General features: G+C 40.7%; 1 protein-coding gene across 3 annotated transcripts in view; it reads left to right on the top strand.

Annotated features, from left to right (window-relative positions):
* The window catches only part of ell2 (elongation factor for RNA polymerase II 2), a 92674-nt gene that overhangs the window by 36285 nt on the left and 39086 nt on the right, over positions 1 to 17303 (top strand). For all 3 annotated transcript variants that reach the window (XM_033017302.1, XM_033017303.1, XM_033017304.1), the window contains one exon: positions 9764 to 10020. In XM_033017302.1, coding sequence (XP_032873193.1) covers positions 9764 to 10020 — 257 coding nt within the window. The remainder of the gene's footprint in view (positions 1 to 9763; positions 10021 to 17303) is intronic.

The raw sequence follows: 17303 nt of genomic DNA, 5'->3' as shown, positions 1-17303 counted from the left end.
AATTTCAGCTAGACAGTAACATGGATAAGGGAGAACAAGTGAATGTAGTGTACCTGGACTTTCAGAAAGCCTTTCATAAGGTCCCACACAGATTAGTGGGCAAAATCAGAGCACATGGTATTGGGGGTAGGGTATTAGACATGGATATACAATTGGTTGGCAGACAGGAAACAAAGAGTAGGAATTAACAGTTCCCTTTCAGAATGGCAGGTAGTGACTAGTGGGGTGCCTCAAGGCTCTGTGCTGGGACCGCAGCTATTCACAATATATATGAATGATTTAGATGAATGAATTAAAAGTAACATTAGCAAATTTGCAGATGACACAAAGCTGGATGGCAGTGTGAACTGTGAAGAGGATGCTATGAGGATACAAGGTGACTTGGATAGGTTGGGTGAGTGGGAAGATGCATGGCAAATGCAGTGTAATATGGATAAATGTGAGGTTATCCACTTTAGTGGCAAGAACAAGAGGCAGATTATCATCTAAATGGCAGGTAGACACAAAATGCTGGAGTAACTCAGCGGGTCAGGCAGCATTTCTGGAGCAAAGGAATGGGTGACGTTTCGGGTCGAGACCCTTCTTCTGTATGGTGTCAGATTAGGAAACGGGGAAGTGCAACGAGACCTGGGTGTACTTGTACATCAGTTACTGAAAGCAAGCATGCAAGAAACAGCAGGCAGTGAAGAAAACTAATGGCATGTTGGCCTTCATAATGATAAGATTTGAGTATAGGAGCAAAAAGGTCCTTCTGCAGTTGTACAGGGCCCTGGTGAGACCACACCTGGAGTATTGTGTGCAGTTTTGGTCTCCTAATTTGAGGAAGGTCATTCTTGCTATTGAGGAAGTGCAACGTAGGTTCACGAGGTTAATTCCCAAGATGGCAGAAGGATGAGAGGGAATCTTAAGGAAACATAACATTATTAAGGGATTGGACACGCTAGATGCAGGAAACATGTTCCCGATGTTGGAGGAGTCCAGAACCAAGGGCCACAGTTTAAGAATACAGGGTAGGCCATTTAGAACTGAGATGAGGAAAAACCTTTTCACCCAGAGTGTTGTGAATTTGTGGAATTATCTGCCTCGGAAGGCAGTGGAGGCCGACTCATTGGATGCATTCAAAAGAGTTATATAGAGCTCTTAAGGCTAGTGGAATCAAGGGATTTGGGGAGAAGGCAGGAATGGGGTACTGATTGTGGATGATCAGCCATGATCGCATCGAATGGCCTACTCCTGCACCTATTTTCTATGTATCTATGTAAAATGCTGGAATAACTCAACAGACAGGAGAGAAGGAATGGGTGATGTTGCAGGTCGAGACCCTTTTTCATACTGATGTCAGGGATGAGTTGGACAGAGATAGAATGCAGTCAAAGACAGTAAGACTGGTGGGAGAACTGGGAAGGGGAGGGGATGGAGAAAGAGGGAAAGCAAGGGCTATTTGAAGTTAGAGAAGTCAATGTCCATACCGCTGGGGTGTAAGCTACCCAAGTGAAATATGAGGTGCTGTTCCTCCAATTTGCACTGGGCCTCACTCTGACAATGGAGGAGGCCCAGGACAGAAAGGTCAGATTGGGAATGGGAGGGGAATGGCGTGAATTCACAGCTTTATCCTGCGCTACTTAATCCAAGGACGAGCGGACAGACGGACGAAAGCAACGAAAATAGAGTGGAATAGATGACATTTCGGGTCGAGACCCTTCTTCAGACTGAGTCAGGGGAAAGGGGGACAAGAGATATAGACGGTACTAAGGACAAATGATGGAAGATATGCCTATATCTCCCGTTTCCCTTGACTGTCAGTCTGAACAAGGGTCTCGACCCGAAATGTCATCTATGCTGCTATAATCATTGCTTTAGTCCGTCAGAGAGAGAGAGAGAGAGAGATGCAAGAAAGCAGCTATGACATATAATACACAATAAACTATATTATAAATACACAATAAACAAGTTGTGCATTCTTGTACTCTTACATGGGTATGACCGCACATAAAAAAATCCCCCCTTCCTTCCCAACCTCAGCCTCACGGAACTTAGAGTACCCCTAATTCCTAAAACCCATTTCCATCACAGCGAGTGACCTGGGCATGCCCAGTCGGAATACCGAACTCGCTTATTGTACTTGCCTTTTTCCTGTGTACCTTAATATCTTCAAAAATAAAATTATCGTTCAGAATTAAACAAACTTGACTTGATTTTAGCTGAAACAAATGGTGCTATTTCCCAATTTCATTCCTGAGAATATCTGGCTATGTTCTCTAACTTTGTGCCATTGACAGATTTGGGTGTGTAACTTTCCACCTTGTCTGGTTACAGATACAGCATGCAAACGGGTCCTTTAGCCGACCAAGTCCTGCCAACCAGCAATCACCTGTAGCCTAGTTCTATCCTAGACACTAGGAACAATGGAATCACTTAGGATATATTGCCCTACAATGGTCCATTCAGCACAGCCAGACCATGCCTATTTCCAAAGCGAAATCAAACAGCATTGGCCATTATTCCCTTCTCTCTCTCTCTCTCTCTCTCTCTCTCTCTCGTGTTTGCCCAGCCACCCCTTAAATATATCTATTCTACAGGAATCAATCATTCCCTGTGCCAATGAGTTCCAGTTCTCATAATTCTTTCAGAAACTCCTTTTTATTTGTTGGATTGAAAAATACAACGTGAAAACAGGCCCTTTGGCCCACCAAGTCCACACTGACTATAGACCACCTGTTCACACCAGTTCTTTGTTATCCAAATTTTGTGTCCACTCCAGGGGCAATTTACAGAAGACAATTAACCTACAAACCTGCATGTCTTGGGAATGTGGGAGGAAACCGGAGCACCCAGAGAAAACCCGCGTGTTCACAGGTCGAATGTGCAAACTGCACACAGACAGCACCCGTAGTCAGCTTTGAACCTGGGTCTCTGGCGCTGTAAGGCAGCAACTCTACCACTGCGCCCCTGTGCCACCATTTATAAAAGAATAATTGCTGGGTGTCACTATCAATGAATGTGCCTGCCAAGTTTCTTACCAGTTCCATTACCATTGACTTCAAATCCATGAGGTTTAGTTCCTTAACGGCCATGGATCTTCCTCTGTCCATAACTTTACATTCCACTTTTAAGAAATGTGATTATGTCCTTTGGGTCTACACTGTCGATCATAAATCCATGGTGGTGGACTGTCACCTGGAAATTTCTATTTAAGAATTGTATTTAATTATAGGTTTTCATAACTGCCATATGTGCCAGTCAGATTATGATTAGTATCAATTTTCAAGGTGTCCGTTTTCAAAGTGCCCATGTTGCTTCTGACCATCTTTTCTTAATATTGTTGTGTCTAAGATTTCATGCCTATTTTGGTCTTTGTAAGGTTTGTAAGGACAGGCTTGTTACTAATATTAACACCAGTAATATAGCGGTTCACATGGAGTTATGGAGAAAATGATTTTAGTAAAGTTGAATCAGTTCCCTCTGAAAATGTCTTGCACCAGTCTGAAACCTGTCAATATGTTAGTTTAAATATGGATCTCTCTTGATGAAAAATGAATGACTTGGAAATAGGTAGGCAAGATAAAATAATATCTTGGTAACCTGGAAGAATGGGAAAACAGTAGACGAAATTTAATACAGGAGAGTGAATTGATGCATTTTCTCATAAAAGGCAATGATTGACTGTCATTTTTCTAAAAAACTGGACTTGGCTATGTATATGTGCATAACGGGCAGTGCAGATGGAAGTGATTTTTGTCAAAGTGGTTTTTGTAAAGTTTAAAATGTGAAAAACTTGTAAAATATACCATCAATCTGAACGAAACTTGATACAGCACACCACAGGAGAATGGTGAGTAAGATGGGCCAAAAATTGTAGCGCTATCATGTACCGTCTTGGCATAATTTCAGGATCACACTTATCACGGACAAGCATACAAACAAATAAGATGAGAGTTTTAGTAATATAATAATTATCTATCTATCAGAGATACAGAGCAAATGGATGAAAGATGCAAAAAAAGTAACAATGATAAAGGAAATAGGCCATTGTTAGCTGTATGCTAGGTGAAAATGAGTACAGACAATGAGACTCAACAAGACAACTTTGAAGCTGGTATGACTTGGGCTGGGGAGGGATGGAGAGAGAGGGGATGCAAAGGTTACTTGAAGTTCGAGAAATCAATATTCATACCACTGGGTTGTAAGCTGCCAAAGCAAAATATGAGATGCTGTTGGTCCAATGTGCGTTTGGCCTCATTCTGCCAATGGAGGTTTAGGACAGAAAGGTCAGTGTGGGAATGGGATGTTTGGCACTGTTGAATGTTGTGTGAAAACATATGGGATTCTAGGATTTTGTAAACTCACGTGTGTACCACCAAAGCCGGGAGGTGTGTGAAATATAAGGCACTTAGCCTAATTTGAGGAAGGACACCTAATTTGAGGAAGGACATTCTTGCTATTGAGGGAGTGCAGCGTAGGTTTACAAGGTTAATTCCCGTGATGGCGGGACTGTCATATGCTGAGAGAATGGAGCAGCTGGGCTTGTACACTCTGGAGTTTAGAAGGATGAGAGGGTAGGGTATCTCATTGAAACATATAAGATTGTAAAGGGCTTGGACACGCTAGAGGCAGGAAATATGTTCCTGATGTTGGGGGAGTCCAGAACCAGGGGCCACAGTTTAAGAATAAACGAGTAAGCCATTTAGAATGGAGTCAAGGAACTTTTTCCCACAGAGAGTGGTGAATCTGTGGAATTCTCTGCCTCAGAGGGCGGTGGTGGAAGGTTCTCTGGATGCTTTCAAGAGAGAGCGAGATAGGGCTCTTAAAAATAGCAGAGTCAGGGAATATGGGGAGAAGGCAGGAACGGGGTACTGATGGGGGATGATCAGCCATGATCACATTGAATGGCGGTGCTGGTTCGAAGGGCCAAATGGCCTACTCCGGCACCTATTGTCTATTGAAACAGCAGTTTTGCAACCAACTCTTTTTCTAATGTTTTGTTTAGTTTAGTTTAGAGATATAGCGCGGAAACAGGCCCTTCGGCCCACCGGGTCTGTGCCAACCTGTGATCACCGCACATTTACACTATCCTACACACACGAGGGACAATTTTTACATAGCCAATGAACCTACAAACCCGTACGTCTTTGGATTGTGGGAGGAAATTGAAGATCTCTGAGAAAACCCACGCGGGTCACGGTGAGAACGTACAAACCTCACACAGTCGGCACCCATAGTCGGGATCAGCATTTAAATTCCCTCACCCGCTCTGAACCGAGTGTGGAGTCACAGTCAAGGTCAGTTTATTGTCACATGTACCGGTTAAGTACAGTGAAATTTGAGTTACCATACAGCCATAATAAGTGAAAGGCAACAAGACACACCACCACCTAAAAGTTAACATAAACATCCACTACGAGGATTCCACATTCCTCTGTGATGGAAGGCAATAAAGTTCAATCTCCGTCTTTGTTTTCCCACGGTCGGGGCAGTCAAACCATCCGCAGTCGGGGCGATCAAAGTTCCCGCAGCCAACAATTAACGCCCCGTCAGGGTGATCAAAACTCGTGTGTCGAGGCGATTGAAACTCCCTCCGCGGCATGGAGCTCCCGAGTCGGCCTATTCTTACCAGAGACCATGGGCTTCACGGTGTTAAAGTCACGCGGATGGAGGTTCGATCCCCAGCAAAGGGGTCGCAAGCTCCGAGATGTTCAAATCCCGCAGTCTCCCGCGACTTGGAGTGGTCGTTGGGCTCCACGATGTTAGGCCACATTGGGGACGGAGATACGATACGGAAAAAAATTGCATCTCCGTCAAGGTAAGAGATTGAAAAAATGTTTTCCCCCCCCCCCCCACCCTCCTCCACATAAAACAAACCAAGGAACAGTAAAACACATACTTTTAACACATACTAAAAATAACAAAAAAGAATAAAGGACAGGCAGACTGTTGGCGAGGCTGGTGGCGCCACCTGGTGAAGTCCAGTACGGAGTGCAGATCAGCATCAAACCGATGGCAACTTCTGTACTTCTGTGTTTATGTATACATGCACAATTGTGAAGTTTGTTGATCAAATGACAGTCATGTTGATGCTGCTGCCAGTTAATTGAGGATGATGACTGCTAACAATTTTGTCCGTCTCAAAATTGGAACTAACAATAATTATCTCCAATTTTGCAGGATCAAAGATGAAATTGTTAGCATTTATAATCTTCGATTAACTGGCAGCGGCATCTTTAGTTTAGAAATACAGCATGGAAACGGGCCCTTGGGGTCCACAGTGTCCACTCTGACCATCAATTACTTGTTTATGCTAATACTATGTTAAAAGACTTCTTCATCCACTGCCAACATATTAGGGGCAATTTACAGAGGCCAATTAACTTACAAACCTGTGCATTTTGGGGATATGCGAGGAAACCAGAGCACACGGAGGAAGCTCTCGCCTTCACAGGGAAAATGTGCGGACCACAAAGACAGCATCTGAGGTCAAGATTGAACCAGGGACTCTGACGCTGTGAGGCAGCAACCCTGTTAGCTATACCGCATCTCATGCGTTACTGCCAGTTGATTAAAATTCTTCACAATTTTGAGAGCAGTGATGTTGAGTGAAAATGAGACTCGTCATGTATATTCTGTTTGTGCGAATAAAACATTTCCAATTATGGCTGACTTTTCATTTAAGACATTAGTTTAAATTACTCTTATCTGCACTCTGAACTCAAACGGCATACTGGTTTAAACTAGTGTGACACATTTAAAATTATTTAGTAGCAACTGGTGTGCATATTGAAGTCATTTACTTGCTACTGACCTTAAACTCCCCACACACAAAAAAGAACCATGGTGTGTTCACCTTTTTTTCACACCTGCTGCTACTGAGTCAGCCTTTAGTCACAGGGTGGTGAATCTGTGGAATTCATTGCCACAGAAGCCTGTGGAGGCCAAGTCAATTGATGTTCTTAAGGCAGAGATAGATTCTTGATTAGTGCGGGTGTCAGGAGTGAAAGGGAGAAGGTAGGAAAATGCAGTTAGGAGGGAGAGAGAACCATGATTGAATGGTGGAGTCGACTAGATGGGCCGAATTACCTAATTCTGTTCCTATCACATGATCTTATGGCTGAGCATTAGGTCAAAAGCTAGCATTAATCTGACCAATAATATTAGAGTTGACATTGCATCCCAGGATCTGGTGCTTTTGGAACTGGTTGAAGCAAACACGTTTTTATGGATTTCATCCCAATGTTGACAATTCAGCTGGCAAAAAAACCTCATGAAAAGACATCAAGCAAATAGTTTTATTTTTAATTCTGTTGGGTGGGCATATCGGCAGTTAATGATGGTCAAGTTTTCTTCACATTGCAATACAGGTGACCATCAGGTTTCGTCTGAATCAGTATGTTTCAGCAAAGCATTCGACAAGGTTCCACATAGTAGGCTGCTCTGGGAGGTTAGATCGTATGGGATACAAGGAGATGGATGGATAAAAAATTGGCTTCCTGCAAGGAAGCAGAGGGTGATGGTGGAAGGTTGCTTCTCGGACTAGAGGCCTGGTGCTGGGCCCGTTACTGTTTGTCATCTATATCAATGATTTGGATGAGAATGTACATGGCAAGATTAGCAAGTTTGCAGATGATCCAAAAGTTGGTGGTTTGGCAGATAGTGAAGACGGTTGTGAAAAATTGCACCAGGTTCTTGATCAGTTGGCCAGGTGGGCCGAGGAATTGTTGATGGAATTTAATACAGAAAAATGTGAGGTGTTGCATTTTGTGAAGTCTAACATGTGTAAGACCTACACAGTGAATGGTAGGCCTCTGGGGAGTGTTGTGGAACAGAGGGATTTGGAAGTGCAAACGCATGGTTCCTTGAAGGTGGAGTTGCAGAGAGACAGGGTGGTTCAAAATGGCTTTTGGCAAATTAGCCTCCATCAGAGTATTAAGTATAGAAGTTGGGAGGTCATGTTGCAGTTATATAAGACATTGGTGAGACCACCTTTAGAGTATTGTGTTCAGTTCTGGGCACCATATTATAGGAAAGATGTTGTTAAACTGGAAAGGTCTCAGAGTGGGGGAACCGAAGACCAGAGGACAAAGGCTTAAGGTGAAGGGGAAAAGATTTAATAGAAATCTGAGGGGTGACTTTTTCACACAAAGGATGGTGGGTATATGGAACAAGCTCCCAGAGGAGGTAGTTGAGGCAGGGACTATCCCAACATTTAAGAAATCGTTGGACAGGTACATGGATAGGTCAGGTTTGGAGGGATATGGGCTAATCGCAAGCAGGTGGGACTAGTGTAGCTGGGATATGTTGGCCGGTGTGGGCAAGTTGGGCCGAAGGGCCTATTTCCATGCTATATGACTCTATAAACCAAAAATTTGTCGAATGTAAAATTTGCTCAAGCACAATTAACTGAGAATTACCAGAGTTTGCAGATTTCTTTTTTATATTTATTGTATATTTAAGTAAATGCGGCTGAACAAATCAAAGTACTAATTGTGTGAAGATTGCATCAACCTGTAAAATGAGCATCAGTTTCACATTTGTTTCTATGCGCTTACTTTTTACAAGAGCTGCACACAATTTTGAAAGTAGGCTTTGTTGAAAGAATTAAATATTGTAATTTGTATAATAGACAATAGACAATAGGTGCAGGAGTAGGCCATTCGGCCCTTCGAAATATAATATAAATTTGTTAACAGTATTTTTTGATCTTGATCTGATGACAATTGGCAAACTGGGTGTTAAATTCTGGTTGCATTCTAAATCACTCAATTTATATAATTTTTGTCAGTTATTGATGCTTTCTCAATGACATTCGTGTGGAATGGAACAGATTTAGCATTATTGTTTGAGGCAATTAAATGACTGTTGTTATTGGGAGGGAGGAATCTGATGGGGGAGAAGATAAAGTAAGATGATGGAAAAACCTGAAGTGAGTGAACTATTTACATGACTTGTTCAGAAACATTAATCAACTCTTTGCAACAATTTTGTTTTTGGTGTGGTTTCAGTTTTTTATAAATAATATCAGTGAAAATTGGTCATTTATTCTGCTGTTAAAATTAATTATTTGACTATGCTATGGTTAGATGTGGAAATATCTGCCTTAAAAGGCCCATGCTTTAACAGTGTTACGGAAAGTTGACCTACAATTATACTCGACAGTTTTTGTTGATGGAAAATTAAAGTTCATTCCTTTGTTTGCTACTAGGCACTTTGAGGGGTTCTCCATGTTATTGGGGAATATATGTTCAGTCTCAAATTTAAAAAAAGGAAAATGTTAAAAATATACGGGCCTGTGGACGCTTTTCGGAGCTCCCGCGGCGGCAGCTTCTCCCGCCCGAGTTGCGGGGCTGAAGGCGACCTGGGGCGGGGCCTGACATTGCCCGGCGCGGAATTAACGGCCGCGGACTTGCCTTTGCCCGCCGGGGGCTTTAACATCGGGAGAGGATGGAGAGCAGGGGAGAGACAAGACTTTGCCTTCCATCACAGTGAGGAGGAGATTCACTGTGATGGAGGTCTGTGGATTTGTAAAATTGTTTCTTTTTGTTGTATGGCTGCAGAAACCAAAGTTCCTAACAGAAAAATAAAGTTAATTTGAATTTGAATATAGCCATTTACAATGTCAACAAAAACACTGTTGAAATAGCTTTGACCAATTATTATTTTAAGTATACATTTACTTTGGAATGGAACAATTGTTAAGTTAACAAAAATATAGTATTTGAGTTTGTTGTGATTTAGTTTTCTTTTAATTTAGAAGTTTTTGTACTATTTCTAGGTAAACGAGTGCAGATTCGTAAACCAGCACCAGGCATCCCAGATGCTGTACCTGAACGGAAACGGTCAACCCCTATTAATCCTGCAAGTACACTAAGGAAGTGCAATACAAACAGTGTTTCCCAACGGTCATATAGGGATAGGGCGATCCACTTATTGGTACTAAAACCTTTCAAGAAACCTGAGCTTCTGGCTCGATTACAGAAAGATGGTGTTAATCAGAAAGACAAGAATTCTCTTGGACCAATTCTACAACAGGTCAGTAGTTCAGTCTGAAGAAGGGTTTCGGCCCGAAACGTCGCCTATTTCCTTCGCTCCATAGATGCTGCTGCACCCGCTGAGTTTCTCCAGCATTTTTGTGTACCCAGTAGTTACAGGTGCAGTTTTCGTATCACTCTTCAAATTAGTTGTTCATAGAAGGAATAATTGAAATTCTCAATTGACTAACACATTGTCTTCCATTTTGACAGCTTTTTTCTAAATGCTTCATCTGATGGTATGTTAATTGTAAACGTTTGAATCCTACCTGTGAATTTTCTAGCTAGTAAAGCTGGCACAGTTAAAGCAATATTTTCACAGACTATATACACTTTCCTGTCTAAACTTGTATTTTTTCCAATTTTGATTCATTTGGTAATTTGAGTAAAGTTTAACGACCAGTTGTTCAAATCAAAATGAAAAATTTGCAATAATTATGAGGAAAGGAATGATGGCCAGTGCATCAGTATTATAAAAACTGTAACATATTGATTGCAACTTAATGAATGTTACAAGTTTTTATGCATTGAATTAATATTGAGTAAAGCGGATTACTCTCTCATGCAATTTTCTGCAATAACCAGAAGAGTAATTTGCTTTTACTTATATACTTTGGACACTCGATATTGCATTTTGTATTGTTAGAATAATTGCAATTTTTGGTGCCGTTCAATTAATAAGCACACGTGTTTTGTCAATTAGTGCAAAATTTGCAGCATAAATTTCATCTTTGTGTCTGAATCATTCCATTTGAAATGTGCAACCTAATTTCCAAGATAACTAACTTTAGCAGCACGGCAGAGTATACCCTTTAGCCCTACAACTTGCTTGGTAATATCTGTGAGATAATATCTGATCTTTGTGTGAACCCAGTCACCTGCCTTAAGGTCATCCTTTTAAGGCAGTTTTCAAGTAGAAATATATTGACCTCCACTGCGAAAATTCCAATTGACCAATGTTTCAGTAGTCAAAGCCAGTTTGGAGAGAGTTATAGATTTCCACTAGCTCTTTGGTAGAGCTGTTTCCTGTTTCATTTCAGTACGGCCTGTCTCTAAAATTATTCGTTTGGTGCAGGCCTTCCTCACCAAATGGATAAATGAAATACTATTCAACATATTTAAATACTTTGGATTAATTTAAGGTCAAACAGTATTTTTGGTTATATTTTCTCCCAGGTTCCTCTGCCCTTTAAATCTTGATCTTCGTTGATGAATTCTGAATTTTAAATCTTGAATATATCCTGAATCCTTTTTCTTCTTAAATCAGTTGGATTATCTTTGCAATTTTAGTTGGATATTATCTGAAAAAGCTATGCGGAATGATCTCTCCCGAAGAATGGTTATTGTAAAATGGAAATTAGTTTATTGGATATACGGAGGATTTATAAATCAACAAATGATTGGATAGAAATGAGGAACGACAGATGCTGTTTAATATAGAAAAGGAAACAAAATGGTGGAGTAACCCAGTGGATCAGGCAGCATGTTTGGAGAACATGGCGACGTCACGATTTGAGTCGAGGGCCTTTAGTCTCGACTCAAACCATCACAACCATATTCTCTAGACATGCTGTCTGACTGAGGCAGTTACTCCACCACTTTGTGTCCAACAAATGATTAGGGTTCAGTTTACTCAACCTCTGCAATGTTATCTATAGATAGAAATTCACAATTTTTGCTCCGTTTCGGGACTTATTCTTGATCCGCAAGAATTAGGGACAATTTTTCGATGGACATGAGTGAGATAATAGCAATATGTGCAGGAGTAGGCCATTCGGCCCTTCGAGCCAGCACCGCCATTCAATGTGATCATGGCTGATCATCCATAATCAGTACCCCGTTCCTGCCTTCTCCCCATATCCCTTGATTATGCTATCTGTAAGAGCTCGATCTAATTCTCTCTTGAAAGCATTCAGAGAACTGGCCTCCACCACCCTCTGAGGCAGAGAATTCCACACTCACAACTCTCTGTGTGAAAAAGTATTTCCTCATCTCCGTTCTAAATGCTTACCCCTTATTCTTAAACAGGACTCCCCCAACATCGGGAACATGTTTCCTGCCTCTAGCGTGTCCAAATCCTTAATAATCGTATTTTCAATAAGATATCCTCTCATCCTTCTAAATTTCAGAGTATACAAGCCCAGCTGCTCCATTCTATCAACATATGACAGTCCCGCCATCCCAGGAATTAACCTTGTGAACCTATGCTGCACTCCCTCAATAGCAAGAATGTCCTTCCTCAAATTTGGAGACCAAATCTGCACACAATACTCCAGGTGTGGTCTCACTAGGGCCATGTACAACAGCAGAAGGACCTCTTTGCTCCTATACTCAACTCTTCTTGTTATGAAGGCCAACATGCCATTCGCTTTCTTCACTGCCTGCTTACTTTCAGTGACTAATGAACAAAGACCCCCAGATCCCAGTGTACTTCCCCTTTTCCCAACTTGACACCATTTAGATTATAATCTGCCTTCCTGTTTTTGCCTCCAAAGTGGATAACCTCACATTTATCTACATTAAACTGCATCTGCCCACTCACCCAACCTGTCTAAATCATCCTTCATCCTCATAGCATCCTCCTCACAGTTCACAGTGCCACCCAGCTTTGTGTCATCTGCAAATTTGCTAATGTTACTTTTAATTCCTTCATATAATTCATTAATATATATTGTAAATAGCTGCGGTCCCAGCACCGAGTCTGTCTGCTATTCTGAAAGGGACCCGTTAATCCCTACTCTTTGTTTCCTGTCTGCCGACCAATTTTCTATCCATGTCAGCACTCTACCCCCAATACCATGTGTCCTAATTTTGCCCACTAATCTCCTATGTGTGACCTTATCAAATGCTTTCTGAAAGTCCAGGTACACTACATACACTGGCTCCCCCTTGTCCATTTTCCTAGTTACTTCCTCAAAAATTTCCAGAAGATCAGTCGAGCATGATTTCCCCTTCGTAAATCCATGCTGACTCGGACCGATCCTGCTACTGCTATCCAAATGTGCCGCTAATTCATCTTTGACTCCATCTTCCCCACCACCGATGTCAGGCTAACTGGTCTATAATTCCCTGTTTTCTCTCTCCCGCCTTTCTTAAAAAGTGGGATAACATTACCGTCCAATCCACAGGAACTGATCCTGAATCTATAGAACATTGGAAAATGATCACCAATGCGTCCACGATTTCTAGAGCCACTCCCTTAAGTACCCTGGGATGCAGACCATCAGGTCCTGGGGATTTATCAGCCTTCAGTCCCATCAGTCTACCCAACACCATTTCCTGCCTAATGTGAATTTCCTTCAGTTCCTCCGTCACCCTAGATCCTCTGTCCACTAGTACATCAGGGAGATTGTTTGTGTCCTCCTTCGTGAAGACGGATCCAAAGTACCTGTTCAACTTGTCTGCCATTTCCTGTTCCCCATAATAAATTTGCCCTGTTCAGTCTGCAAGGGTCCAATTATGGTCTTAACTAATTTTTTCCTCTTCACGTACCTAAATATGCTTTTACTATCCTCCTTTATATTCTTATATCTGATTCTATTAAGTGAAGGAGAGGGATGTTAAGCAATAGATCTGATCATTGAGTTATTCTAGTCCACCTGGATAGATGTAAATCTTGCAACATTTGTCATAAATGTCGTGGTGATTGTGTCAGATAGGCTAGATTAGTTATCTGAATGGAAACTTAATTTACAACTTCTAATATAAATTATAAACTCATTACCTTGAAGAACGGCAAGATATTTGCTGCATTCTATTTTGGTGCAACATCAAATTTAAGTAATTCATTGTCCAGCATAATGCTCTTCTTTAAAAGAAAATACATGCAATCAAAATTACTTCAGATTATTTGTGGGTGAATTGTTGCTGAGATTGTTCTACATTGCAATTGTTTCTATACCAAATTAACAACTATCTCTTTATATTCAATACATAATTTCCTCAAATATATTCTAAGTTCTGAGAAAAGATTTATCATTTGTTTAAGTAACATTGGTTATGCCTTCTATACCAGAGATGTGTAAATCGTATAGAATATTTGCAGAGTCATGACTGTCATCGTGTAGCTATATATTATATTAATCTGTATTGCCAATGGGCTTGGTTTTTGCCATGTTTGGAAGTGTTGAATTGGAAAGCGTAGTCTTTTCTGACTTCACAACTGTCCCATGTGCTGCTACTATTGCTGTAGGCCAACTTGCGGTCAAGTATTCATGCAGTTTATTTATAGCCAAAGTAATTTGATTTACTTCAGATGCACTAGCGAAGTGCATTTTTGTATAGTCGGATATAATTGTTTATTGCAGCTAGTTATTAGCACTTCTAAAATTTACCCCTGGTTAAAAACACCATGATTTGTGCTTCAATGCATCTTGCGCTAATATGTCTGCTTCAATATAACATGGTGTTGGTATTAGTTTATTATTGTTGTGCACTAGGATAGAGAAAACGTTGTGCGCTATTCAATCAATTCATACTATACATGAGTTCAATTAGGTTATACAGTGATACAATTATACATGTACAATGGGTAGTTTAGAGATACAGTGTGGTAACAGGCTCTTCGGCCTACTGAGTCCATACTGAGTCCATTCATCAATCATCTGTTCAAACTAGACCTGTTCCCTACAAACTGAGAAATTTACAAAGGCCAATTAACCTACAACCCTGCGTGTCGCTGGGATGTGGGAGGAAACGGATAACCTGAGGAAACCCACATGGTCACAGGAAGAACGTGCAAACTCTACACAGACAGCACTCAAAGTCAGGATCGAACTCTGGTCTCTGGCACTGTGCGGTAGCAGCTCCGCCACTGTGCTGCCCTTACATAGTGCTAAAAGAAAAGTATCAAAGCATGCAAAATATAATGTAACAACATTAAATACAGGGAAAGTGCAAATTTACAAAAAGTGCAAGGGCCACAATTAGGTAGGCTGGAGATCAGGACTACACCTCGGCTTATGAGAGGATCATTTAGTAGTATGATTACAGTAGGGAAGAAGCTGTTCCTGAATGCAGTGGTATGTTTTTTCAAACGTTTGTATCTCCAGCTCAAAAGGAGAGGGAGGGAATAAACAGGTTGTATATGAACCTCTTATGTTGGCTGCTTTCCTGAGGCATCGTAAAATGAAGATAGAGAATGGCTTGCATGATGGACCTGACTACATCCACGACCCTCTGCAATTTCTTCCTATTTTGGTAAGATTTGTTGCCGAACCAAGTTGTAAAGCATCCTGATAGGATGCTATCTACAGTGCATCTGTGAAAATTGATAAGTTATTGGGGACATGCTGTTAGTGTGCTTTCTTGGCAGTAGCTACAATATGGTTGACCCAGGACAAATTATTGGTGATATTTACCCCTAGAAACCTGAAGCTGCGAACAATTTCTACTTCAGAACCATTGACGTTGAGTGAGATGTTTACATCATCTCGTTTCCTGATGTCAATAACTGTCTCCTCCTTAATGCTTACTTTAAAGGAGAGGTTATTGTCTTGACACATTGTTACCAAGTTATATATCTTCCTGTACTCTGTCTAGTCATTGTTCAAGACCCAGCCTGTCATGGTAGTGTCATCTGCAAACTTGTAGATGGAATTAGAACAGAATTTGGTCACAGATTTAAGTTTATAGGGACAAAAGCAAGGAACTGAGAATGGATCCTTGTGGGGCACCTGGCCAACGGAAATTACCCTGCCTCATTCGCGTGAGCCTGTCTGTTTGATGCTGTAATAGTCATTCAGAACAGAAACAGGTCCTTCGAACCAATTTACCAGTGCCAATCAGGCTAACAGCTGAGCTTGTTTCATCTGCCTGTGTATAGCCCATATACATCTAAACTCTTTCCTGTTTGTGTACCTGTCTAAATGAAATAAAAATTAAAAATTAAATTGAATTAAAAAAGAAAAATTGCCCTTCACGTCTCTTTTAAATCTTCTCCTCTTGCAATTCCATGCTCTCTCGTTCTGTACTTTTCTAACGTTGGAAAAAGATTGTGACCATTAACCTTGTCTATGCCTCTCGTGATTTTGAATACCTATATAAGGTCACCTCTCAGCGTCTTACACTCCAGGAAAAAAGTTCCAGCCTCTACTTATAACTCAAGCTATCAAGTTCTGGTAACATTGTGGTGAATCATTTCTGCACTCTTCCCAGCTTAATGACCTCCTTCCTATAGCAGGGTGGCCAAAACTGCATACAATATTTCAAATCATCAATGTCTTGTACATCAATAGCATGAAGTTCCCGTTCTTGTACTCTGTACCTTTAACAATGCATGCAAGTGTGCCAAAAACCTCCTTCACTATCCCATCTACCTGTGCCACTTTCAAGTGTATCCCTAGGTCTCTCTGCACTCTCAAAACACTCCTACCATTTACTATACAAGTTCTGCCCCGGTTTGACGTGACAAAATAAATCACTTCACACTTGTCAGAGTTAATTTTCATCTTCATCTTAGTTTTATGTGTCATTGGGAATACATGGTTCATGTTGAAAAACGCTAGGTTTCTAGGAAGTTTAAAAAAAAAAACTAAATGACATTTTAAATTAACAGTACTTTTACATTTCACATAATAAAACATTAGGATATAACGAGGTATGACAAACTTTATTTTTTAAACATTCTATTTTGCAGTTTTTAGGGGAATTACCACATCCACACTTTTTAAGACCTGGGAGTTAGTTACGCAGTTAAACATTACGCAGTAATTGATTTAGTACAATTTTCAAAAACTCTGACATTCAACAATGTATATTTTCTGGGGATTTTGAGTATCATTTGTAAATGTATTCTCATTTCTCAAGGTTTGTTTAACAAAGCTGTAAATATGTGCACATTGATGAAGGGCTTCTTGGCAGCAGTTCCACGATTTTGTGTTTAACTACCTGTGTGTAATACACAAGTTTAGGTAATTTGTTGTTATAACGTTCCATGCAGGAACATGCCTTATTTTGACTTTTTTTAAATTCTTGCATTACAACTTATGGCATTTTTTCTTTCTGGCCTTGTCTCCATATTTTGATCTACCATTGGCACACGATAGGTTAAATTACATTATTCATGACCCTTTAATTTTCTGTGGTTTTAGTGATCTAGATGATGTTTTAATTCCAGGCATTTAGAATGGCAGATATGTAGACAAAATAGCAAGATAATAGGGTTATCATAGAAGGGCATTTTAACTTTCCTAATATGAACTTGGATTACCCTTTTGTGAAAGGCTTGGATTTTTAAGATGCATGTAGCAAAGCTTTTTGAGCTAATGCATAGTCCCACTTCGT

This window comes from Amblyraja radiata, chromosome 3, assembly GCF_010909765.2.
Source record: "Amblyraja radiata isolate CabotCenter1 chromosome 3, sAmbRad1.1.pri, whole genome shotgun sequence".
Classification (NCBI taxonomy): Eukaryota; Metazoa; Chordata; class Chondrichthyes; order Rajiformes; family Rajidae; genus Amblyraja; species Amblyraja radiata.
Note: the sequence above shows the minus strand (reverse complement) of the source record. Positions and strands in the feature narration are given on the sequence as shown.